The sequence below is a fragment of the Procambarus clarkii genome, chromosome 5, assembly GCF_040958095.1.
Source record: "Procambarus clarkii isolate CNS0578487 chromosome 5, FALCON_Pclarkii_2.0, whole genome shotgun sequence".
Lineage (NCBI taxonomy): Eukaryota > Metazoa > Arthropoda > Malacostraca > Decapoda > Cambaridae > Procambarus > Procambarus clarkii.
In genome coordinates this window covers 8,420,072-8,446,719 of record NC_091154.1, presented here as the reverse complement: position 1 = coordinate 8,446,719, position 26,648 = coordinate 8,420,072, and the positions used below count along the sequence as shown (strand labels likewise).

The 26,648-nt window shown below is 45.2% G+C and overlaps 2 protein-coding genes across 3 annotated transcripts in view; both read left to right on the top strand.

Annotated features, from left to right (window-relative positions):
* The first annotated feature begins 4,545 nt into the window (after nucleotides 1-4,545).
* LOC138372184 (ribosome-binding protein 1-like) lies at nucleotides 4,546-5,820 on the top strand. The gene has a single exon (XM_069337503.1). The coding sequence runs from the start codon at nucleotides 4,546-4,548 to the stop codon at nucleotides 5,818-5,820; it is 1,275 nt and encodes a 424-aa protein (XP_069193604.1).
* Nucleotides 5,821-16,400: 10,580 nt separating this feature from the next.
* Nucleotides 16,401-26,648, top strand: part of Tomosyn (syntaxin-binding protein tomosyn) — a 490,464-nt gene continuing 480,216 nt past the window's right edge. The window contains exon 1 of one of the 2 annotated variants that reach the window (XM_069339129.1): nucleotides 16,401-17,099. In XM_069339129.1, coding sequence (XP_069195230.1) covers nucleotides 16,974-17,099 — 126 coding nt within the window. In that variant the 5' untranslated portion in view covers nucleotides 16,401-16,973. The remainder of the gene's footprint in view (nucleotides 17,100-26,648) is intronic. The other variant, XM_069339132.1, reaches the window with a different exon arrangement.

Here is a 26,648-nt window from a genome sequence, read left to right as displayed (position 1 = left end):
TTTGGTATCATAGTTTGAATGAAGAGCTTTGAAACTTCATGAGCTTGTCCACAAGGTGTGCTTTAGCCTCATCATGCCTTACAATTATCTTTACAACACTTATTTTGTCGTTACTTTTCTACATCACGAAACTTCTTGAGCGTCCGTTTTTTGTATATTCCGTTAGCCTCTTTTTGTGTAAGGTACGTCATCTTTGTGGCTTGGTGCCTCTTTTGTGTAAGGTACGTCGTCTTTGTGGCTTGGTGCCTCTTTTTGTGTAAGGTACGTCGTCTTTGTGGCTTGGTGCCTCTTTTGTGTAAGGTACGTCGTCTTTGTGGCTTGGTGCCTCTTTTGTGTAAGGTACGTCGTCTTTGTGGCTTGGTGCCTCTTTTTGTGTAAGGTACGTCGTCTTTGTGGCTTGGTGCCTCTTTTTTTTTAAGGTACGTTGTCTTTGTGGCTTGGTGCCTCTTTTTGTGTAAGGTACGTCGTCTTTGTGGCTTGGTGCCTCTTTTTGTGTAAGGTACGTCGTCTTTGTGGCTTGGTGCCTCTTTTTTGTGTAAGGTACGTCATCTTTGTGGCTTGGTGCCTCTTTTTGTGTAAGGTACGTCGTCTTTGTGGCTTGGTGCCTCTTTTGTGTAAGGTACGTTGTCTTTGTGGCTTGGTGCCTCTTTTTGTGTAAGGTACGTCATCTTTGTGGCTTGGTGCCTCTTTTTGTGTAAGGTACGTCGTCTTTGTGGCTTGGTGCCTCTTTTTGTGTAAGGTACGTTGTCTTTGTGGCTTGGTGCCTCTTTTGTGTAAGGTACGTCATCTTTGTGGCTTGGTGCCTCTTTTGTGTAAGGTACGTTGTCTTTGTGGCTTGGTGCCTCTTTTGTGTAAGGTACGTCGTCTTTGTGGCTTGGTGCCTCTTTTGTGTAAGGTACGTTGTCTTTGTGGCTTGGTGCCTCTTTTGTGTAAGGTACGTCGTCTTTGTGGCTTGGTGCCTCTTTTGTGTAAGGTACGTTGTCTTTGTGGCTTGGTGCCTCTTTTGTGTAAGGTACGTCGTCTTTGTGGCTTGGTGCCTCTTTGTGTGTAAGGTACGTCGTCTTTGTGGCTTGGTGCCTCTTTTGTGTAAGGTACGTCGTCTTTGTGGCTTGGTGCCTCTTTTTGTGTAAGGTACTTCATCTTTGTGGCTTGGTGCCTCTTTTGTGTAAGGTACGTCGTCTTTGTGGCTTGGTGCCTCTTTTTGTGTAAGGTACTTCATCTTTGTGGCTTGGTGCCTCTTTTTGTGTAAGGTACTTCATCTTTGTGGCTTGGTGCCTCTTTTGGAAAATTACTTAAAATAAAACCATTTTGTGAGAGATTTTTTGGGACTGCATCCCTCAAGTGCTGAGAATTTTGCAAAAAGTATGCTCCCCCCCCCCCTTTCCCATATAAGGTATATAAGGTCCTGTAGCACAGTGGTCTATGTACTGACCTGGTAACCAATGGACCCAGTGTCAGTCCCTTGGTGAGGTGGAAACACTTGAACACATTTTCTTTCACCTAATACACATGTTCACTAGCAGTAAAATAGGTGCCTGTGAGTTAGAGAATTGTTGTGGCATATATCCTTGGGCAGGTTTATAGGCTTCCTTTTCCTGCACAACAACAACAACAAGAACTAAAAAAAACCAGCCCCTCTTGTTCCATACAGTACATTGTTTGGCAGTTTAGGGTCCAGTTGTACCCGAGACATTACTTCATAGGTTAGACCACTGTGCTATTAAACGATTCTTCGCGGCAGGGGATCGTATTCCAGGGACCTGCCCGAAACGCTACGCGTACTAGTGGCTGTACATGAATGTAACAACTCTTGTATATATCTCAAAAAAAAAAAAAAATATTGAGCACCAAGACCCATCAGTCAGTTATTTTGAGGTGATTTTGGGGGTTAGTATCCCCGCGGCCCGGTCCTCGACCAGGCCTCCACCCCCAGGAAGCAGCCCATGACAGCTGACTTATCTCCCAGGTACCTATTTACTGCTAGGTAACAAGGGCATCAGGGTGACAGAAACTGTGCCCATTGTTTCTCACAGGATTCTCACAAGTCACAGGATGGATTGTAATGTGCCTGTTTATAACCATCAGGTATTGTGCACTTTTATCTCAATCAGAATTGAGTTACAAATTAGAGTAGAGCCAACTTTTACTGTATATACACTGTGGTACACTGAAAACTATACGTGTGTATGCTGTATAACTGTAGACTCTATGATTCTTCCCACTATCTAACAGCAGTCCTGGTGTGCTGAATAGTTGTCAGTCATTGTGGGATGCCTTCGTAGGGAGGATACCGTTTGAAAGTATTTCGTTCACCACACATTCAGTGTGGTGAACGGCTTATTTTGTAATGGAAAAACTTTGTACTTAAGTTACTGCGTTCAGGCGATGAGTCACAGTAACGTGGCTAAAGTATGTTGACCAGACCACACACTAGAAGGTGAAGGGACGACGACATTTTGGTCCGTCCTGGACCATTCTCAAGTCTTAAGTCAATTCTCAATCGACTTGAGAATGGTCCAGGATGGACCGAAATGTCGTCGTCCCTTCACCTTCTAGTGTGTGGTCTGGTCAACATACTTAAGTTACTCCATGTTTATCCCCCCTCTTAATCTCTTAATGCACATAGTGTACTGTATTTACTCTTGTATTGGCATCCCGAGTGATCTTTGAGGCTTTGAATACCCCTTGTGACACGGACACCCCTGAATGGTTTTTTTGGCATTGTGACTCCTGTTGGTAACTATGTAATCCTATACTAATGACTTCCTACTACTGGGTTTACAAAAGTCGATTCTTCGTCAGTGTCGCATATAAAAGCCTATTAAATAATTATGGTATTCTGAAAATGTGAATAATAATACTAATAATAATGCTCCATAAAACTGTGTGTGTATAGGGCAGGAGAGCCTAGTTCATTAATCACTCAAATTAATGTTGTTTATATCCTAGTTTAATGCTATGAACATTGCACAGGTTTTTTTATTTTCCCAGGAGGGTCGTAATGGCTGACACCACATCATTAATCTTAGAGCTGCTATCAATAATTTGCTAGCATTCTTGTTAAATGTAACAGAAAAGTATATATTATATAATATATATATAAAGTACACTGTGAATGTGTGTGGTGCTTGCACCACACTAAGTGCATACACTTAGGTAATTACTTTATGAAATAGTTTGCAAAGATGGAGCCTCCAACTCTGGGCCACAAAAGTACGAGCACGTCGCCACCACCTGGACCAGGAGTGAGCCGCCCTCGGCATGCATGCCAAACTTGGCACGCAAACTACTTTTGTTTTTCTTCCTGGTTTGTGATACTCGGGCCTTGCCTTAAAGAAATAATGAAATGAATATCCAGGCCAAGTTGGATGTTTTAACTTAAAATTGTTTTATTAAGTAGAGCGATACCAAATAAAAATGCAATAAAGAAAATGTCCAGGACTTGAGTAAACTCAGTGTATATACACCAAGAAGCTGCGTACACCTCTCGGTGTATATATATTCACTTCTTGGTGTATATATTCACTTCTCAGTGTATATATTCTCTTCTCGGTGTATATATATTCACCTCTCGCTGTGTATATATATTCACCTCTCGCTGTGTATATATATTCACCTCTCGGTGTGTATATATATTCACCTCTCGGTGTGTATATATATTCACCTCTCGGTGTGTGTGTATATATATTCACCTCTGTGTGTGTGTGTGTGTGTATATGTTCACCTCTCGGTGTGTGTGTATATATTCACCTCTCAGTGTGTGTGTATATGTTCACCTCTCGGTGTGTGTGTATATGTTCACCTCTCGGTGCGTGTGTATATATTCACCTCTCAGTGTGTGTGTATATGTTCACCTCTGTGTATATGTTCACCTCTCGGTGTGTGTGTATATGTTCACCTCTCGGTGTGTGTGTATATGTTCACCTCTCGGTGTGTGTGTATATGTTCACCTCTCGGTGCGTGTGTATATGTTCACCTCTCGGTGCGTGTGTATATGTTCACCTCTCGGTGTGTGTGTATATGTTCACCTCTCGGTGTGTGTGTATATGTTCACCTCTCGGTGTGTGTGTATATGTTCACCTCTCGGTGTGTGTATATGTTCACCTCTCGGTGTGTGTGTATATGTTCACCTCTCGGTGCGTGTGTGTATATGTTCACCTCTCGGTGTGTGTGTATATGTTCACCTCTCGGTGTGTGTGTATATGTTCACCTCTCGGTGTGTGTGTATATGTTCACCTCTCGGTGTGTGTATATGTTCACCTCTCGGTGTGTGTGTATATGTTCACCTCTCGGTGTGTGTGTATATATTCACCTCTCGGTGTGTGTATATGTTCACCTCTCGGTGTGTGTGTATATGTTCACCTCTCGGTGTGTGTGTATATGTTCACCTCTCGGTGTGTGTGTATATGTTCACCTCTCGGTGTGTGTGTATATGTTCACCTCTCGGTGTGTGTGTATATGTTCACCTCTCGGTGTGTGTGTATATATTCACCTCTCGGTGTATATATTGGTGGTCGGCATGTTTCACAATATTGTTTAAAAACAATGTCAGTTCTTATAACCACTTGTCAAGTGTATAACATACACACTACATTGTGTACATTCTGCCAAGTGTATGATATCCTTGGTATTAATACAGCCTCTGTATATCATATTAGTACAGGAAGTACAGTCACCGGGCCAGGAAGTTCAGTCACCGGGGCCAGGAAGTACAGTCACCGGGGCCAGGAAGTACAGTCACCGGGGCCAGGAAGTACAGTCACCGGGGCCAGGAAGTACAGTCACCGGGGCCAGGAAGTACAGTCACCGGGGCTAGGAAGTACAGTCACCGGGGCTAGGAAGTACAGTCACCGGGGCCCAGGAAGTACAGTCACCGGGGCTAGGAAGTACAGTTACCGGGGCCAGGAAGTACAGTCACCGGGGCCAGGAAGTACAGTCACCGGGGCCAGGAAGTACAGTCACCGGGGCCAGGAAGTACAGTCACCGGGGCCAGGAAGTACAGTCACCGGGGCCAGGAAGTACAGTCACCGGGGCCAGGAAGTACAGTCACCGGGGCCCAGGAAGGACAGTCACCGGGGGCCAGGAAGTACAGTCACCGGGGCCAGGAAGTACAGTCACCGGGGCCAGGAAGTACACTCACCGGGGCCAGGAAGTACACTCACCGGGGCCAGGAAGTACAGTCACCGGGGCCCAGGAAGTACAGTCACCGGGGCCCAGGAAGTACAGTCACCGGGGCCAGGAAGTACAGTCACCGGGACCCAGGAAGTACAGTCACCGGGGCCAGGAAGTACAGCCACCGGGGCCAGGAAGTACAGCCACCGGGGCCAGGAAGTAGTCACCGGGGCCCAGGAAGTACAGTCACCGGGGCCAGGAAGTACAGTCACCGGGGCCCAGGAAGTACAGTCACCGGGGCCAGGAAGTACAGTCACCGGGGCCAGGAAGTACAGTCACCGGGGCCAGGAAGTACAGTCACCGGGGCTAGGAAGTACAGTCACCGGGGCCCAGGAAGTACAGTCACCGGGGCCCAGGAAGTACAGTCACCGGGGGCCAGGAAGTACAGTCACCGGGGCCAGGAAGTACAGTCACCGGGGCCCAGGAAGTACAGTCACCGGGGGCCAGGAAGTACAGTCACCGGGGCCAGGAAGTACAGTCACCGGAGCCAGGAAGTACAGTCACCGGGGGCCAGGAAGTACAGTCACCGGGGGCCAGGAAGTACAGTCACCGGGGCCAGGAAGTACAGTCACCGGAGCCAGGAAGTACAGTCACCGGAGCCAGGAAGTACAGTCACCGGGGGCCAGGAAGTACAGTCACCGGGGCTAGGAAGTACAGTCACCGGGGCCCCGGAGCCAGGAAGTACAGTCACCGGGGGCCAGGAAGTACAGTCACCGGGGCTAGGAAGTACAGTCACCGGGGCCAGGATGTACAGTCACCTGGGGAGAGCCAATAAGAGTGAAGAAGCTACCAGCTCATCCAATCACAACTCTTTCCATGTGGCAACATGGCAAGTTCTGGAGCCAATGAGCGTGGAGATTCATCTCCTCTCCACCAATAACCTTTCAGCACCGGTTTGAAAAACAAGTCGACACCGCAAATAGTAACAACCAGCTAAAACTGAGGTACGGAGAAAATAAAGACTGGACCATGGACCATTACGGGCCACCATGGACTGCCATGAGCCACTGTGGACCACCACGGGCCACGATGAGCCACCATGGATCAACAGAAGCCACCATGGACCACAGTGAGCCACCGTGGACCACAATGAGCCACAGTGGACCATAATGAGCCACCATGGACCACAATGAGCCACCATAAGCCACCGTGGACCACCATGGACCACAATGAGCCACCATAAGCCACCGTGGACCACCATGAGCCACCATGGACCACAATGAGCCACCATGGACCACCATAAGCCACCGTGGACCACAATGAGCCACCATGGACCACAATGAGCCACCATGGACCACCATGAGCCACCATGGACCACAATGAGCCACCATGGACCAACATAAGCCACCGTGGACCACCATAAGCCACCGTGGACCACAGTGAGCCACCATGGACCACAATGAGCCACCATGGACCAACATAAGCCACCGTGGACCACAAAGAGCCACCATGGACCACAATGAGCCACCGTGGACCACAATGAGCCACCATGGACCACAATGAGCCACCGTGGACCACCATGGGCCACCATGGACCACAATGAGCCACCGTGGACCACAATGAGCCACCGTGGACCACATTGAGCCACCGTGGACCACATTGAGCCACCGTGGACCACATTGAGCCACCATGGACCACAATGAGCCACCGTGGACCACATTGAGCCACCATGGACCACAATGAGCCACCGTGGACCACAATGAGCCACCGTGGACCACAATGAGCCACCATGGACCACAATGAGCCACCGTGGACCACAATGAGCCACCGTGGACCACATTGAGCCACCGTGGACCACAATGAGCCACCGTGGACCACATTGAGCCACCGTGGACCACATTGAGCCACCGTGGACCACAATGAGCCACCGTGGACCACAATGAGCCACCGTGGACCACAATGAGCCACCGTGGACCACAATGAGCCACCATGGACCACCATGGACCACAATGAGCCACCATGGACCACAATGAGCCACCGTGGACCACAATGAGCCACCGTGGACCACAATGAGCCACCGTGGACCACAATGAGCCACCATGGACCACAATGAGCCACCATGGACCACAATGAGCCACCATGGACCACAATGAGCCACCATGGACCACAATGAGCCACCGTGGACCACAATGAGCCACCATGGACCACAATGAGCCACCATGGACCACAATGAGCCACCATGGACCACAATGAGCCACCATGGACCACAATGAGCCACCATGGACCACAATGAGCCACCATGGACCACAATGAGCCACCGTGGACCACAATGAGCCACCGTGGACCACAATGAGCCACCGTGGACCATAATGAGCCACCGTGGACCACAATGAGCCACCGTGGACCACAATGAGCCACCGTGGACCACAATGAGCCACCGTGGACCACAATGAGCCACCATGGACCACAATGAGCCACCGTGGACCACAATGAGCCACCGTGGACCACAATGAGCCACCATGGACCACAATGAGCCACCATGGACCACAATGAGCCACCATGGACCACAATGAGCCACCGTGGACCACAATGAGCCACCATGGACCACAATGAGCCACCGTGGACCACAATGAGCCACCGTGGACCACATTGAGCCACCGTGGACCACAATGAGCCACCGTGGACCACCATGGACCACAATGAGCCACCGTGGACCACAATGAGCCACCGTGGACCACAATGAGCCACCATGGACCACAATGAGCCACCGTGGACCACCATGGGCCACCATGGACCACAATGATCCACCGTGGACCACAATGAGCCACCGTGGACCACAATGAACCACCGTGGACCACCATGGGCCACCGTGGACCACCATGGGCCACCGTGGACCACAATGATCCACCGTGGACCACAATGAGCCACCGTGGACCACAATGATCCACCGTGGACCACAATGAGCCACCGTGGACCACAATGATCCACCGTGGACCACAATGAGCCACCATGGACCACAATGAGCCACCGTGGACCACCATGGGCCACCGTGGACCACAATGAGCCACCGTGGACCACAATGAGCCACCGTGGACCACAATGAGCCACCGTGGACCACCATGGACCACCGTGGACCACAATGAGCCACCGTGGACCACAATGAGCCACCGTGGACCACAATGAGCCACCGTGGACCACCATGGGCCACCGTGGACCACAATGAGCCACCGTGGACCACAATGAGCCACCGTGGACCACAATGAGCCACCGTGGACCACAATGAGCCACCGTGGACCACAATGATCCACCGTGGACCACAATGAGCCACCGTGGACCACCATGGACCACCGTGGACCACCATGGGCCACCGTGGACCACCATGGGCCAACGTGGGCCACCGTGGGTCACCATGGACCACAATGAGCCACCGTGGACCACAATGATCCACCGTGGACCACAATGAGCCACCGTGGACCACCATGGACCACCGTGGACCACCGTGGACCACCATGGGCCAACGTGGGCCACCGTGGGTCACCATGGACCACAATGAGCCACCGTGGACCACAATGATCCACCGTGGACCACAATGAGCCACCGTGGACCACAATGATCCACCGTGGACCACAATGAGCCACCATGGACCACAATGAGCCACCGTGGACCACCATGGGCCACCGTGGACCACAATGAGCCACCGTGGACCACAATGAGCCACCGTGGACCACCATGAGCCACCATGGGCCACAATGAGCCACCGTGGACCACCGTGGACCACCATGGGCCACCGTGGACCACCATGGGTCACCATGGGCCACCGTGGACCACCATGGGCCACCGTGGGCCACCATGGGCCGGCCGGCGCCATCTTCCAGTAGGGGAACTGAATCCTAATAAGATTAGGCGGAAAGAAATGCGGGAATCTAACAGGTGATCCTCCCGCGCTCGATCGATTTTTCCCGCCTGACCAGAATGTGTGCATGCGACAGCTGGCCGGTCCGTCCGTCGCCCCGAGGGTGACAGGCAACCCTGAGGGCCACCCCCTCTAGTGGCCCCCCGAGGGCCACCACCTCTAGTGGCCCCCGAGGGCCACCACCTCTAGTGGCCCCGACGGAGACAGGCAGCCCCGAGGGCCACCACCTCTAGTGGCCCCCGAGGGCCACCACCTCTAGTGGCCCTGACGGAGACAGGCAGCCCTGAGGGCCACCACCTCTAGTGGCCCCCAAGGGCCACCACCTCTAGTGGCCCCCTGAGGGCCACCACCTCTAGTGGCCCCCCGAGGGCCACCACCTCTAGTGGTCCCCCGAGGGCCACCACCTCTAGTGGCCCCCCGAGGGCCACCACCTCTAGTGGCCCCCCGAGGGCCACCACCTCTAGTGGCCCCCGAGGGCCACCACCTCTAGTGGCCCCCCGAGGGCCACCACCTCTAGTGGCCCCCCGAGGGCCACCACCTCTAGTGGCCCCCCGAGGGCCACCACCTCTAGTGGCCCCCCGAGGGCCACCACCTCTAGTGGCCCCCCGAGGGCCACCACCTCTAGTGGCCCCCCGAGGGCCACCACCTCTAGTGGCCCTGACGGTGACAGGCAGCCCTGAGGGCCACCACCTCTAGTGGCCCCCGACGGTGACAGGCAGCCCTGAGGGCCACCACCTCTAGTGGCCCCCCGAGGGCCACCACCTCTAGTGGCCCCGACGGTGACAGGCAGCCCTGAGGGCCAGCACCTCTAGTGGCCCCGACGGTGACAGGCAGCCCTGAGGGCCACCACCTATAGTGGCCCCCGACGGAGACAGGCAGCCCTGAGGGCCACCACCTATAGTGGCCAATAATTGGCAATAGGCCCTCTGCAGTTGCCTCCATTCTTATGTTTTCATACCCATTGATTCGTGTTCTGGCATAGTTCTGTCACCTCACCCAAAACGAGTGTAAGTATGATGTATGTTATGTATAAACTAGTCTTTGAAAATGTAATAAGCATTACGAAACGCATTCAGGCATCAGACCAAAAATAAAAGAATGAATTTTGGCGGGTTAATTTTTCAATTACCCTCGACAGTGACTCGACAGTGAAGAAAAACGTAAATATTGAGAAGATTCGTGTTAGAATTATTAATCCTACCCTTTTGGTCATATTCAAAAACATATATACATATAACATGGTATAATCTTTATATAATATATAAAATGTGTGTGTATATGTGCAAGAATGTTATATACTCACAAAACCAATGTATCATCTTGTATACAGAATATATATAATTATTTATTTATAGTCTGTTACACAATATGAAAAATATATAATTAGCAGTCCCAGTGGCTCAGTGGTGCGCGCTTTGGTCTGGGTTCGTATCCTGGCCGGGGAGGATTTTCCAACAATGTAACAACTCTTGTATATATAAATAAAATAAAATATATAAAAAATTAAGCTAAGTAAATTAAAAAAAAAATAGTTCAGAGAAAGTGTTTACAGGGACCCTTCCCTGAATGCCTTATATTTTCTTCACCGAGTCTCTGGTGAACAGGTGGTGGGTGACGTCACCATGACGTCATAGTTGACTCGACCAATCAGAGTGTTTACTTAGATAAACAAGGTCCTCTAATGGCGGTTATTCGTGATAATTTTCCCCTCAACAATGTGTGGAGATAATGGGACGGTGAGAGCCATTATGGTAAGTAATAGGGAGAGAGAGAGAGTCGTACTAAAGAGCTTTATGTAGTGTATACGAGATGATTAAGGCTGGTCATAGGTGTTTGGTGCCCGGGGGGAGATGTGCTTGGCAACACCGCCCTAGCACCAGTTGCCAAGTAGTACTAATTATTGATTAGTCATTTGGTATAATTAATTCTTATAATCTGATATATATATATAATATTATAATAATAATAATGTGCGTGTTAATAGGCCAAGTTGCCTAACAAGCCGAGTTTTCCTGAAATATATTTTTCGATTTATTTTCTTATGGACTGCTAAAACTTCCCATTACATTAGATATGATTTTATTAAGTTAATACTAACATAAATTTGATAAAGCCTAAACTAACATAAAGTAATTCTTGTTGTTAATATATAATAATAATAAATCAAATATACCAATTTGATAATAAATTTACTAAAGTGAGTACATTAATGTAGTGACTTCATTAGCCCTTACGGTGATATCTCTGCCTGTTACGCAATCGGGCCTTGCATACTAAGCCAATTAGTGCGTTCTGTCTTACGCACGACAAATATATATATGTCGTACCTAGTAGCCAGAACGCACTTCTCAGCCTACTATGCAAGGCCCGATTTGCCTAATAAGCCAAGTTTTCATGAATTAATTGTTTTTCGACTACCTAACCTACCTAACCTAACCTAACTTTTTCGGCTACCTAACCTAACCTAACTTTTTCGGCTACCTAACCTAACCTAACCTAACCTATAAAGATAGGTTAGGTTAGGTTAGGTAGGGTTGGTTAGGTTCGGTCATATATCTACGTTAATTTTAACTCAAATAAAAAAAAATTGACCTCATACATAATGAAATGGGTAGCTTTATCATTTCATAAGAAAAAAATTAGAAAAAATATATTAATTCAGGAAAACTTTGCTTATTAGGCAAATCGGGCCTTGCATAGTAGGCTGAGAAGTGCGTTCTGGCTACTAGGTACGACATATATACATATATATATACATGCATATATACATATATATATATACATGACAGTGTCAGACCACGGAGGAAAATTGAGACAGGAATTTCCTTAAGTACTTTCGTATATTAATACATCTTCAGAAGGAGTCTGAAGTCTTCACTCCTTCTGAAGATGTATTAATATACGAAAGTACTTAAGGAAATTCCTGTTTCAATTCTTCCTCCTGACATTGTCACATTTTTAATCACGTGTTTAGTTTCGTGATTTACACACATATATAGATATATATTTATTTGATTTTATTTATATACAAGAAGTTACATTGGGGGTTAACAGAGAATATAGAAAATAAGTTGAATTAACATTCTTGTGAAGCCAGTAGTACGTATGGCGTTTCGGACAAGTCCTTATAAACTAACACAATTTTTTTTTATATCAGTAAAATTGATAAAAAATGTTAGCAGGTATTTTACAGCTTTTCTTTACCGGTAAACATAATTTTAAGTAGAATATTTACAGTAAAATCAACAAATTTTTTTTACAGGTAATTTAAAGAAATGTTGACACAAAAGTAGATCAGAATAATGCACAGTAATAACAATACACAATAAAGATTCACGAAGCAGTTACGCAAGCACTTACGAACCTGTACATCTTTTCTCAATCTTTGGCAGCTTTGTTTACAATTATTAAACAGTTAATGAGCTCCGAAGCACCAGGAGGCTGTTTATAACAATAACAACAGTTGATTGGCAAGTTTTCATGCTTGTAAACTGTTTAATAAATGTAACCAAAGCCGCCAACGATTGAGGAAAGATGTACACGTTCGTAAGTTCTTGCGTGACTGCTTCGTGAATCTGGCCCTAAGAGGCTTACTAGGTACACGAGGATAGCATTTCAGGGCTATACACTAGCTCACTGAAGCAGAATATGCAACCCGTCCTCGACTCAAGTCCATTACATCCAGCGGTCGACCCCACAGACGCATTCATAAATTTTAACATGCTGTTCATTCAAAACGGGAATTTTCTCAAGTATAAATTAATATTATAATATATTAGCATATTGTGTATATATAGGCATAGGTTAGGTTAGGTGTTTAGGTTAGATTAGGTTAGGTTAGGTTAGGTTAGGTTAGGTTAGGTTAGGTTAGGTTAGGTTAGGTGTTTAGGTTCTGTTGGCGATTATTTGTATTTGTAGTACGTGGGTGAAGCATTTACAGCGTTGTGGTTCGAACAAAATTCGTCAGTGAAGCACTTGTTCCGGATATGTTCGAACGTCAGCAGTTGTGAGTCGTGTGTAAACCGCTTTTCATTCATAAACAGGGGGTTTGGCGGGTGCATGGAATCACTTTTGGATCTTTGGAGGACGGGCTGTGATATGAGGATCATTTCCAGTAAAAGTTTCATGAAATAATACAATAGAAAATGCACTCAATACAATAACGATGATATCGGATGATATCTAAGATTACAATGTTAAAGTAATATGGCTTAGGTACAAATATTGGGGGATTGAGTAGCACTAGATACAGTGTGAAGATAAAGCCCATGGTAGAAAACTATGAAGATGAAATTAGGTACTTTTTGGTTTTATTTTTGAATATGGTAAAAGTTGGACAGCTTTTCAGTTCATTAGGGAGTGAGTTCCATAGACCAGGTCCCTTTATTTGTATAATGTTTATACAGATTATGTTTGACTCTGGGGATATAAAAGAGATATTTACATATATTGTACATAGTACAATATATATATATATATATATATATATATATATATATATATATATATATATATATATATATATATATATATATATATATATATATATATAACTTTTTAGACACTCAACCCACCAGGGGACTCGAACACTGGCCAACAAGGTGGCAGTTGCATGCAACTGCCACCTTGTTGGCCAGTGTTCGAGTCCCCTGGTGGGTTGAGTGTCTAAAAAGTTATAAACTTCAGCTACTGGAATAGGGTAGTCTGTGCATTAAGCATTTGGCACTGAGTTTTCCCATATAACAGGAACCGATGAAAGAATATATATATATATATATATATATATATATATATATATATATATATATATATATATATATATATATATATATATATATATATATATATATATATATATAACTGAAAACTCACACCCCAGAAGTGACTCGAACCCATACTCCCAGAAGCAACGCAACTGGTATGTACAAGACGCCATACCAGTTGCAATACCAATATTTCAGTTGCATATTGTCCAGGGGACCATTCTGGCTTGTTCGCATTTGTGTTCCTCACGTGTGCCCCTAAGAATGAGGTGATTTGGTAAAATGCTATGCCCAAGATAACTATCCGAGTGCCGGCGGTGGGGTGGTTCAAATAGCCTCGGCTATCACCTCATTTTGTCCGGTCGTGATGGTCAAGTGGATTAAGGCGTCTTGTACATACCAGTTGCGTTGCTTCTGGGAGTATGGGTTCGAGTCACTTCTGGGGTGTGAGTTTTCAGTTGCATATTGTCCAGGGGACCATTCTGGCTTGTTCGCATTTGTGTTCCTCACGTGTGCCCCTAAGAATGAGGTGATTTGGTAAAATGCTATGCCCAAGATAACTATCCGAGTGCCGGCGGTGGGGTGGTTCAAATAGCCTCGGCTATCACCTCATTTTGTCCGGTCGTGATGGTCAAGTGGATTAAGGCGTCTTGTACATACCAGTTGCGTTGCTTCTGGGAGTATGGGTTCGAGTCACTTCTGGGGTGTGAGTTTTCAGTTGCATATTGTCCAGGGGACCATTCTGGCTTGTTCGCATATATATATATATATATATATATATATATATATATATATATATATATATATATATATATATATATATATATATATATATATATATATATATATATTAGTATATTTTGGTAGCAGTCTTTCCTGTAGACATATATTATTAAATATGACCGAAAAAGTAAGATTAATAATTCTAACACGAATTTTCTCGATCTCTCTTACGTTTCTTTTCACTGTTGATGGTAATTCAAAGATCAATTCTCCAAAATTCATTTTTATTTCTAGTCTGACGCGACACTTGAGCGCGTTTCGTAAAACTTATTACATTTTCAAAGACTTTAGTTTACAAACACATAGTTTAGTTATGTGTGTTTGTAAACTAAAGTCTTTGAAAATGTAATAAGTTTTACGAAACGCGCTCAAGTGTCGCGTCAGACTAGAAATAAAAATGAATTTTGGAGAATTGATCTTTGAATTACCATCAACAGTGAAAAGAAACGTAAGAGAGATCGAGAAAATTCGTGTTAGAATTATTAATCTTACTTTTTCGGTCATATTTAATAATATATATATATATATATATATATATATATATATATATATATATATATATATATATATATATATATATATATATATATATATATATAATATGTCGTACCTAGTAGCCAGAACGCACTTCTCAGCCTACTATGCAAGGCCCAATTTGCCTAATAAGCCAAGTTTTCCTGAATTAATATATTTTCTCTAATTTTTTTCTTATGAAATGATAAAGCTACCCATTTCATTATGTATGAGGTCAATTTTTTTTATTGGAGTTAAAATTAACGTAGATATATGACCGAACCTAACCAACTGTACCTAACCTAACCTAACCTATCTTTATAGGTTAGGTTAGGTTAGATAGCCGAAAAAGTTAGGTTAGGTTAGGTTACGTAGGTTAGGTAGCCGAAAAAGTTAGGTTAGGTTAGGTAGTCGAAAAAACATTAATTCATGAAAACTTGGCTTATTAGGCAAATCGGGCCATGCATATTAGGCTGAGAAGTGCGTTCTGGCTACTAGGTACGACATATATATATATATATATATATATATATATATATATATATATATATATATATATATATATATATATATATAATATATATATATATATATATATATATATATAATATATATATATATATATATATATATATATATATATATATATATATATATATAATATTATAATATAATATAGTATAATAATGTGTGTGTGTATACCATTAAGAGTGTATATATGGCCTGTAATACCTCCAGAGGTTGATAGGATGTCGTAGTGCAGTTGGCTTCGTTCTCGACTCGCAATCGGTGGGTGATCCGGGATTCCATTCCCGGGCGGAACACAAATCGTTGGACTCATTTCTTCACACCTCATGCACCTGTTCACCTAGCAATAATATATATATGTGTGTATAAGCACAGGCTGCCTGTCCCAGAGACATTGAATGATAATATTTTATCCTCCCAGTTGGCTCGACGAGTTTTGAAGAGCGCGCCACTTGAAGCTCTCGTCAGCTACACTGGCATTCTCGCCCTTAACCGCCTAGCGCGTATGGCCGAGAATCCCACGCCTCCCCGCGCACCAGCTGGGCTCCAGTGTGTGTTTAACCTCACAAAACACTAAGTTAACCGGTATATCGCGCCGGAATTAACTAACGACGCGGGGTTAATCAAGCACTCTTACGATAATAACATTGGCGCCGACCCCGAGGAAAGAGAGGAGCAGGTATCGAACCTGGAGAGTTGTCGTCTGCGCACGGTTCCAATAATGTCCATGTCGGCCCTCCCTCCCTCCCCCTCTCAGCCAAGCTGTCACACAACGACTTAAATGCTTCTACCTCGACTATCCCTAACTATTCCCGCTCGAGCCCCACAGCCACGCCTCCCCTAGAACCCCAGCAGCAGCCCCGACACCCGCACGGCCCCCGCAGAACCCGCACAGATGGCAGAAATGGCTAGAAAAGAGTTGATCGGCGAGGCGCCATATGACGTCAGAGAGGAGTAGAGTAGAGGGAGGAGCGCGCGCACGGCCCTCAGTTAGTGGCAGAGAGTTGAGATAGAAGGACAGGGGAAAGCCGCTGGCTTCACCCCCTCTTGTCTAACCCAAAAAACCACCCCACACCCCCCCTTTTTTCCCCTTTGACACACACACACACCGAGAAAAACACACCACAAACACGAGGAAATCTAACGTGGCCCTCCTTGTCCCCCTCGTCCGGTGAGAAAGGCCCTCTGAGGTCCCCGTTTGTCCGGAATAAGCATGGGATTGCCATAAGCAACGGGGGAGGTGGGCTGTGTGTGTGAGTGATGAGCCATCAACTGAGTGCTGCTGCTGCTGCTGCTGCTGCGCCCGCATGGAGTGCCTATGACACACCAGTGCTTGGATTATTACACACCAACGCCGCGACATGAAGAAGTTCACCTTGAAACATGTCTTCGAAGGATTTCGGTCGACGGTACAGCAGCCGACGGCCAAGCCGGAGCAGGTGTCGGTGGTGGAGTCCCTTCGTCAGGACAACTTCCAGGTGGCTAAGGTAAGCCAGGGTTCACCTGGGGGAGGTGGTGCAGGGGTTAGGTTACCCTGGGAGAGAGGTGGTTGTGGTGGTGCAGGGGTTAGGTTACCCTGGGAGAGAGGTGGTTGTGGTGGTGCAGGGGTTAGGTTACCCTGGGAGAGAGGTGGTTGTGGTGGTGCAGGGGTTAGGTTACCCTGGGAGAGAGGTGGTGCAGGGGTTAGGTTACCCTGGGAGAGAGGTGGGAGAGAGGTGGTGCAGGGGTTAGGTTACCCTGGGAGAGAGGTGGGAGGTGGTGGTGGGGTCGTGGAGCTGTCAAGTGATAGTAGCTGACGCTCCCATGTTGCTCCTGCTCTGTGTGTGTGTGTGTGTTTGCTTTCCTAGCCTAACTGTCAGTACACGCACACATATTGCTTGTGTGTGCACGCGCGCTTTCCAGTATACACACATATTGCGTATAGATTCTTGTATGTGTGTGTGAGCAAACTGTGTGTGTATGGCTGGGTGGGTGAGCTGTGTATGTGTGTGTTTGTTTTCCCTAGCCTAACAGTCATTACACACACACACACACACAGTGCGTATACATGTGTGTATTTGAGTGAGCTTTGTGTCCGTGAGAGAACTGTATGTGTGTGTGTGTGTGTGTGTGTGTGTGTGTGTGTGTGTGTGTGTGTGTGTGTGTGAACGCGTCCTTGAATCAGGCTGCAGGCTTGGAGAAGCTGCTGGCGTCTCTCTACACCCAAATAACAATTTACTACACTCTCTCCCCCCTAAAAAAAAAAAAAACCACAAGACAAATAAACCTTCACAAAACATCAAAAAACAAAATTCTTTTTTCATATTTTGTCCTAATTACGTGTGAATTTAATCGGGGACGAACGACGAACAAAAATAATAATAAAAAAAATTAATTTTAAACATACGTCGACAAGTAGATTAGACGCCGGATTTACAAGGAAAATTTTTGTAACGATAAATTTCTTAATTTAAACATGAAATTTCTTAATTTAAACATTAAATTTCTTAATTTCAACATTAAATTTCTTAATTTCAACATTGACAAGCTGCTAGGCTAATAGTTGAATATTTCTCTAATGTGCTAAGATGATTTTTTTGAGACGTAGGCCTTAAAAAAAAAGGGCCTAGCGGTGCTGAGAGCCTAATTACAGATTAGGGTAGTTAAGGACAGGCTAGGAATTGCCAATAGCTTGAGCCAGGGTAGAGATTGATGGACTGGTTTCATATCTGGCAGCCAGTGTTCGTCCACCCAGCGGCCGACCCCACACCACCACCCCTTAAAAAAACAACTAATTAGAACATGCTGGTCATTCAAAATAGGAACTTTCTCAAATACAAATGAATATTATTAAATATTAAACTAATAGGCAAATTTAGCCTAGATTAGGCTAGGCTAGGTTAGGTTAGGCACTGGTTAGGTTATGCATAGACTAGGCAAGGTTAGGTTAGACTATAGGTTATAGTATAGGTTAGACTAAGTATAGGTTAGACTAAGTATAAGTTATAGTATAGGTTAGACTAAGTATAAGTTATAGTATAGGTTAGACTAAGTATAAGTTATAGTATAGGTTAGACTAAGTATAGGTTATGCTAGGCGCAGGTTAGGCTAGTATAGGATAGGTTTGGCTTGACCTAGGATAGGTATAGGTATTTAGGCTCAATTTTCAAAACGTTTATATTCTCTATTAAATATATATATATAAACAATATTTTAATCAACACTATTAAAAATGTTTTTTTCTTGAAATTTAATATTATTGTATATGAAATTTCTATATAGAGTTAGGCGTAGGTTAAGTTTCATTTATATATATATATATATATATATATATATATATATATATATATATATATATATATATATATATATATATATATATATATATATATATATACTGGACATAATAACATAAGATTGATGTTTTTACGTTCTTGTAAAGCCACTAATACGCATAACATTTCGGGCAGGTCCTTAATCTATCAGATAGTTTTAAGTAGGTAAATTCTAGCAAAATTAAAAAAAAATGTTAAATTAACCTAAACATTGTAAGAAAAATCGACAAAGATTAGTGGGCACATTAAAATAGAATTTAAGAGTTATCATCAGGTACATTGTAGCATAATTTGAGGATTATTTCAAGGTATAATGCAGTAAAGTATGCGTTCATTATATCAACCATGATATCAGATGATAGCAATGATTACAATGGTAAAGGTTGTATATCTTAGGTACATATTATTGGGCGATTGGGTAGCACTAGATAGGAAACTATGAAGATGAAATTAGGTACATTTTGGTGTTATTTTTGAATAAGGCAAAAGTTGGACAGCTTTCCAATTCAATAGGGAGTGAGTTCCATAGACCAGGTCCCTTTATTTGCATAGAGTGTTTACACAGAATAAGTTTGACTCTGGGGATATCAAAGAGATATTTATGTCTGGTGTGGTGATAATGGGTCCTATTACATCTGTCCAGGGAGAGTTTCAGAGCAAGATTTGCATTTAAGAACAGGGTTTTGTAAATGTAGTTGACACAAGGGAATGTGTGGAGTGAGGTTATCTTTTAGCATGTTAAGGGAGTTAAACAAGGGAGCTGAGTGTTGTCTGAAAGTAGAGTTTGTTATTGTTCTGATAGTACATTTTTGCTGGGTGAGGATGGACTTGAGGTAGTTTTAAGTTCGTTAGGCTAAGTTAGGCTAAGTTAGGCTAGGCTATGCGCAGGTTAGGTCAGACGTAGGTTAGGTTAGGCTAGGCGCAGCTTACACTAGTCGTAGGTTAGATTAGGTTGATAAAGGTCTGTTGACAATTATTCGTGTTTGTAGGGGGGGGGGGAGGTTAGGTCAGAGAGTCACTTTTGAATCACGTGTCATGGGTTTTACATTGATAAACAATGCGACGTTCTAATATCTGCAGATTGCACTTAACAATCTTAAGATTGCACTTAACAATGTTAACCTCGCGTATCATGACGAGGACAGGAAGCCGGCGGCTTGTCAGAGGTTCCTCCCTCTCTCTCTCCCTCTCACTTGTCAGGAGTCTACTGCCTATTCATTACTTGGCAATGATGATTTCGGGGCTCAATGTCCCCTCGCGGCCCGGTCGTCGACCAGGCCTCCTGGTTGCTGGACTGATCAACCAGGCTGTTGGACGCGGCTGCTCGTAGCCTGACGTATGAGACACAGCCTGGTTGATCAGATATCCTTTGGAGGTGCTTCTCAAGATATCTCCTGTGAAGTGCCTTGAATATATCTATTTGTAATCCTTTCACTTGAAGATACTGACAGATCTATTGAGGATTTAGAAATACAGAAATGTCTATTGAACGCTTCAATAGACCGCAGTGAGAGACAGTTCTGTGTGATCTATACAGAGTTCTGTATGATGCGTAGAGTATACTATGCAGCGCTCTCATCTATACACCGGTGTATACAGTACTATACAGCGCTATGTATTATCTATACATGGATATCTATGATGTATACAGTGCTATACACGGGGCTGTATCATCTATACACGGGGGGCTGTATCATCTATACACGGGGGCTGTATCATCTATACACGGGGGGCTGTATCATCTATACACGGGGGCTGTATCATCTATACACGGGGGCTGTATCATCTATACACGGGGGGCTGTATCATCTATACACGGGGGCTGTATCATCTATACACGGGGGGCTGTATCATCTATACACGGGGGCTGTATCATCTATACACGGGGGGGCTGTATCATCTATACACGGGGCTGTATCATCTATACACGGGGGGTTGTATCATCTATACACGGGGGCTGTATCATCTATACACGGGGGGGGGCTGTATCATCTATACACAGGGCTGTATCATCTATACACGGGGGGTTGTATCATCTATACACGGGGCTGTATCATCTATACACGGGGGCTGTATCATCTATACACGGGGGCTGTATCATCTATACACGGGGCTGTATCATCTATACACGGGGGCTGTATCATCTATACACGGGGGTTGTATCATCTATACACGGGGCTGTATCATCTATACACGGGGGTTGTATCATCTATACACGGGGCTGTATCATCTATACACGGGGCTGTATCATCTATACACGGGGCTGTATCATCTATACACGGGGGGCTGTATCATCTATACACGGGGCTGTATCATCTATACACGGGGGCTGTATCATCTATACACGGGGGCTGTATCATCTATACACGGGGGCTGTATCATCTATACACGGGGGCTGTATCATCTATACACGGGGGCTGTATCATCTATACACGGGGGGCTGTATCATCTATACACGGGGGCTGTATCATCTATACACGGGGGCTGTATCATCTATACACGGGGCTGTATCATCTATACACGGGGGGCTGTATCATCTATACACGGGGCTGTATCATCTATACACGGGGGCTGTATCATCTATACACGGGGGGCTGTATCATCTATACACGGGGCTGTATCATCTATACACGGGGGCTGTATCATCTATACACGGGGCTGTATCATCTATACACGGGGGGAGGGGGGCTGTATCATCTATACACGGGGGGCTGTATCATCTATACACGGGGGGAGGGGGGCTGTATCATCTATACACGGGGGGAGGGGGGCTGTATCATCTATACACGGGGGCTGTATCATCTATACACGGGGGGAGGGGGGCTGTATCATCTATACACGGGGGCTGTATCATCTTTACACGGGGCTATATCATCTATACACGGGGGGGGGGGGCTGTATCATGTATAAACGGGGCTGTATCATCTATACACGGGGCTGTATCATCTATACACGGGGCTATATCATCTATACACGGGGCTATATCATCTATACACGGGGCTATATCATCTATACATGGGGCTATATCATCTATACACGGGGCTGTATGATCTATATACGGGGGAAGGGGGGCTGTATCATCTATACGCGGGGGGGGGGGCTGTATCATCTATACACGGGGCTGTATCTATACACGGGGGCTGTATCATCTATACACGGGGGGGGGGCTGTATCATCTATACACGGGGCTGTATCATCTATACACGGGGGGGCTGTATCATCTATACACGGGGCTGCATCATCTATACACGGGGGGCTGTATCATCTATACACGGGGGGCTGTATCATCTATACACGGGGGCTGTATCATCTATACACGGGGGGCTGTATCATCTATACACGGGGTGGGTATGATGAATGCAGGGCATAAGGTTAAATGATACATGTATTATCAATATTCACTGTATACTCATACATGTTGTATGATCATACACTGCCGCTGGGGTGTATAGCGTGTCCAGAGTGTATATCCCTGCAAGGTCTTAAATAGCCTAAAGTTGTATTTTTGCAATTGTATATCGTATTGGTACGAGGCACGCAAGGGAGGGGGGAGGGCTATACACCGCGAGAAAGTTGTATTGAGTAGTATGATCATACACATTAAGCGAAGGGAGCAGGAGGCTGAATACAAGGTATCATCTGGGAGGTGAAATCCTGCAAGAGTCAAATAGAGAGAAGGATCTGGGGGTTGATATCACACCGAACCTGTCCCCAGAGGCCCACATCAAGAGGATATCATCAGCGGCATATGCTAGACCTGGAGGTTGATATCACACCGAACCTGGTCCCAGAGGCCCACATCAAGAGGATATCATCAGCGGCATATGCTAGACCTGGGGGTTGATATCACACCGAACCTGGTCCCAGAGGCCCACATCAAGAGGATATCATCAGCGGCATATGCTAGACCTGGAGGTTGATATCACACTGAACCTGTTCCCAGAGGCCCACATCAAGAGGATATCATCAGCGGCATATGCTAGACCTGGAGGTTGATATCACACCGAACCTGTCCCCAGAGGCCCACATCAAAAGGATATTATCAGCGGCATATGCTAGACTGGCCAACATAAGAACTGCCTTCAGAAACTTGTGTAAGGAATCTTTCAGGACCCTGTATACCACTTATGTCAGACCAATCCTGGAGTATGCAGCTCCAGCATGGAGTTCATACCTAGTTAAACACAAGACAAAGTTATGGAAGATTCACAGGTATGCCACCAGACTAGTCCCGGAACTGAGAGGTATGAGCTACGAGGAAAGACTGTGGGAAATGCACCTTACGACACTGGAAGACAGAAGAGTTAGGGGGGACATGATCATTGCCTACAAAATTCTCAGGGGGAATTGACCGGGTAGATAAGAATAAACTGTTTAACACTGGAGGGATTCGAACAAGGGGACACAGGTGGAGACTGAGTACCCACATGAGCCACAGAGACGTTAGAAGGAACTTTTTCAGTGTCAGAGTAGTTAACAGGTGGAATGTATTAGGCAGTGATGTGGCTGACTCCATACACAGTGTATGGAGTCAGATTCCTGAGCCTATTGGGCTCTATCATATCTACATTGTAAACTGTGTATGGAGTCAGCCTCCACCACATCACTGCCTAATACATTCCACCTGTTAACTACTGTCAAGTGGAAGAGTTGATAATACGATAGTTGTGATGTGTAATGTTCCATACATACAAGGTCTTGCATCTTTCACTGTTCCAAACCTTTGTCAGTCGTGTTAGTATTTGTGGAGAGGGTGTGCACCTCTCTAAGCCTTCACTCTCATCTTGTATTTTTTGATTATTGCCGCCAGAGACGGCTAGTTTATTGTGCACCCCATACTCATCCTGTGAGCGGTAGCGCAAAAAGCATTACAGAGGGCACAAAAGGTCTTTATCAGACCTCATCTTAGATTATTACATAAACAATTTCATCTATCCTTCACACCTTATAGTTACAATGTCAGCTAGTTACAGAGAAAGTGCTATTACAAGAGCTACATATTTACAGTAAGTCATCATACATTAATGGTAGGTCTTGTCGTTAATACATAATAGTTTGGCCAATGGGGATATTACAGAGTCATAGGGGAGCTTCTGTTTATTATTAGTCCTCACAATACACTACTTGTTTCTGAATCTCATATGTCGTTCATCTACTGGAAGCGATATATGGATACAGTGCAAGGATTTCAGGTAATTTATCCATGGTAAAGATCAGTTGGCCTTCCTACAAAAAAAAAGTTCTTTCTAACGTCCCTGTGGCTTATTTGGGTACTCAGTCTCTACCTGTGTCCTCTTGTTCGTGTCCCGCCAGTGTTGAATAGTTTATCCTTGTCTATCCTTGTCTGAGAGTAAAAGGCCATCAGTGAAATAGAGAGAAATCCGAAATATTTTTTCTCCTATGCAAAATCAAGACCAAAAACCACATCTAGTATCGGGCCCCTGCGAAAGGGAGATGGAACTTTCACCGATGACAACAAAGAAATGAGCGAGTTACTGAGGAAGCAGTACGACTCTGTTTTCAGCGAGCCATTAAACACACTAAAGATTGATAACCCAAATGAATTTTTCATGGGTATGATACCAACATCAAATCATATATCAGACGTCACCCTATCCCCACTGGATTTTGAAGAAGCCATAAACAGTATGCCTATGCACTCTGCACCAGGCCTGTATTCTTTGAACTCCATATTCATAAAGAACTGTAAAAAACCACTATCGCAGGCCCTCCACATTCTGTGGAGACAAAGCCTAGATACTGGCGTTATTCCTGATATACTAAAAACAGCAGAGATAGCACCACTTCATAAAGGAGGAAATAAGGCAGAGGCAAAAAATTACAGACCGATAGCGCTAACATCGCACATCATAAAAAATTTTGAGAGAGTGCTAGGAAGTAAGATCACAAAATACATGGAATCACAGCAACTCCATAACCCCGGACAACATGGTTTCAGAACAGGGCGCTCTTGCCTGTCGCAGTTGCTGGACCACTATGATATGGCATTAGATGCTATGGAAGACAAACATAACGCGGATGTAATTTACACAGATTTCGCAAAAGCTTTTGATAAATGTGACCATGGTGTTATTGCACATAAAATGCGTTCAAAAGGAATTACCGGAAAAATAGGCAGATGGATCTACAATTTCCTGACCAACAGAACCCAATGTGTAATAGTCAACAAAATAAAATCCAGCCCATCAACCGTGAAGAGCTCAGTCCCCCAGGGTACTGTGCTTGCTCCAGTACTTTTTCTCATCCTCATATCGGACATAGACCAGAACACAACCTATAGCACTGTATCATCCTTTGCAGATGACACTAGGATCTTCATGAGAGTAGGCAACATAGAGGACACGGCGAACCTCCAGTCAGATGTAGATCAGGTCTTTCTATGGTCTACAGAAAATAATATGGTGTTTAACGAGGATAAGTTCCAGCTCATGCGCTATGGAAAAATTGAAAATATAAAAATGGAAACCACGTACAAAACGCAGGCAAATCATAACATAGAACGAAAAGGCAATGTAAAGGAACTGGGTGTACTCATGTCGGAAGACCTTACCTTTAAAGAACACAATAAAGTAGTCGTCACAACTGCAAGAAAAATGACAGGTTGGATAACAAGAACTTTTCACACTAGAGATGCTATACCGATGATGATACTTTTCAAAACGCTTGTGCTATCTAGAGTGGAGTACTGCTGCACAATGACAGCCCCTTTCAAAGCTGGAGAAATTGCTGACCTGGAGAGCGTGCAGAGATCCTTTACTGCTAGAATCCACTCAGTAAAACATCTAAATTACTGGGACCGACTAAAATGCTTAAATCTGTACTACCTTGAGCGCAGGCGGGAGAGATACATAATAATTTATACGTGGAAAATAGTAGAGGGGCTGGTCCCAAACCTGCACACAGAAATAACATCACATGAGACCAGAAGACATGGCAGGATGCGCAGAATACCCCCGTTGAAAAGCAGAGGTGCAACAGGTACTCTGAGAGAGAGAACTCTATCAACATCAGAGGCCCGAGACTGTTCAACACGCTTCCACTACACATAAGGGGCATAACTGGCCGACCCCTCACAGTGTTCAAGAGAGAACTATCAACATCAGAGGCCCGAGACTGTTCAATACGCTTCCACTACACATAAGGGGCATAACTGGCCGACCCCTCACAGTGTTCAAGAGAGAACTATCAACATCAGAGGCCCGAGACTGTTCAACACGCTTCCGCTACACATAAGGGGCATAACTGGCCGACCCCTCACAGTGTTCAAGAGAGAACTATCAACATCAGAGGCCCGAGACTGTTCAACACGCTTCCACTACACATAAGGGACATAACTGGCCGACCCCTCACAGTGTTCAAGAGAGAACTATCAACATCAGAGGTCCGAGACTGTTCAACACGCTTCCACTACACATAAGGGGCATAACTGGCCGACCCCTCACAGTGTTCAAGAGAGAACTATCAACATCAGAGGCCCGAGACTGTTCAACACGCTTCCACTACACATAAGGGGCATAACTGGCCGACCCCTCACAGTGTTCAAGAGAGAACTCTCAACATCAGAGGCCCGAGACTGTTCAACACGCTTCCACTACACATTAGGGGCATAACTGGCAAACCCCTCACAGTGTTCAAGAGAGAACTGGATAAGCACCTCCAAAGGATACCTGATCAACCAGGTTGTGACTCATACGTCAGGCT

What these genes read in the sequence shown, in the direction of transcription:
- LOC138372184 (XM_069337503.1), top strand. Translation starts at nt 4,546, where the DNA reads ATGTCAGTTCTTATAACCACTTGTCAAGTGTATAACATACACACTACA.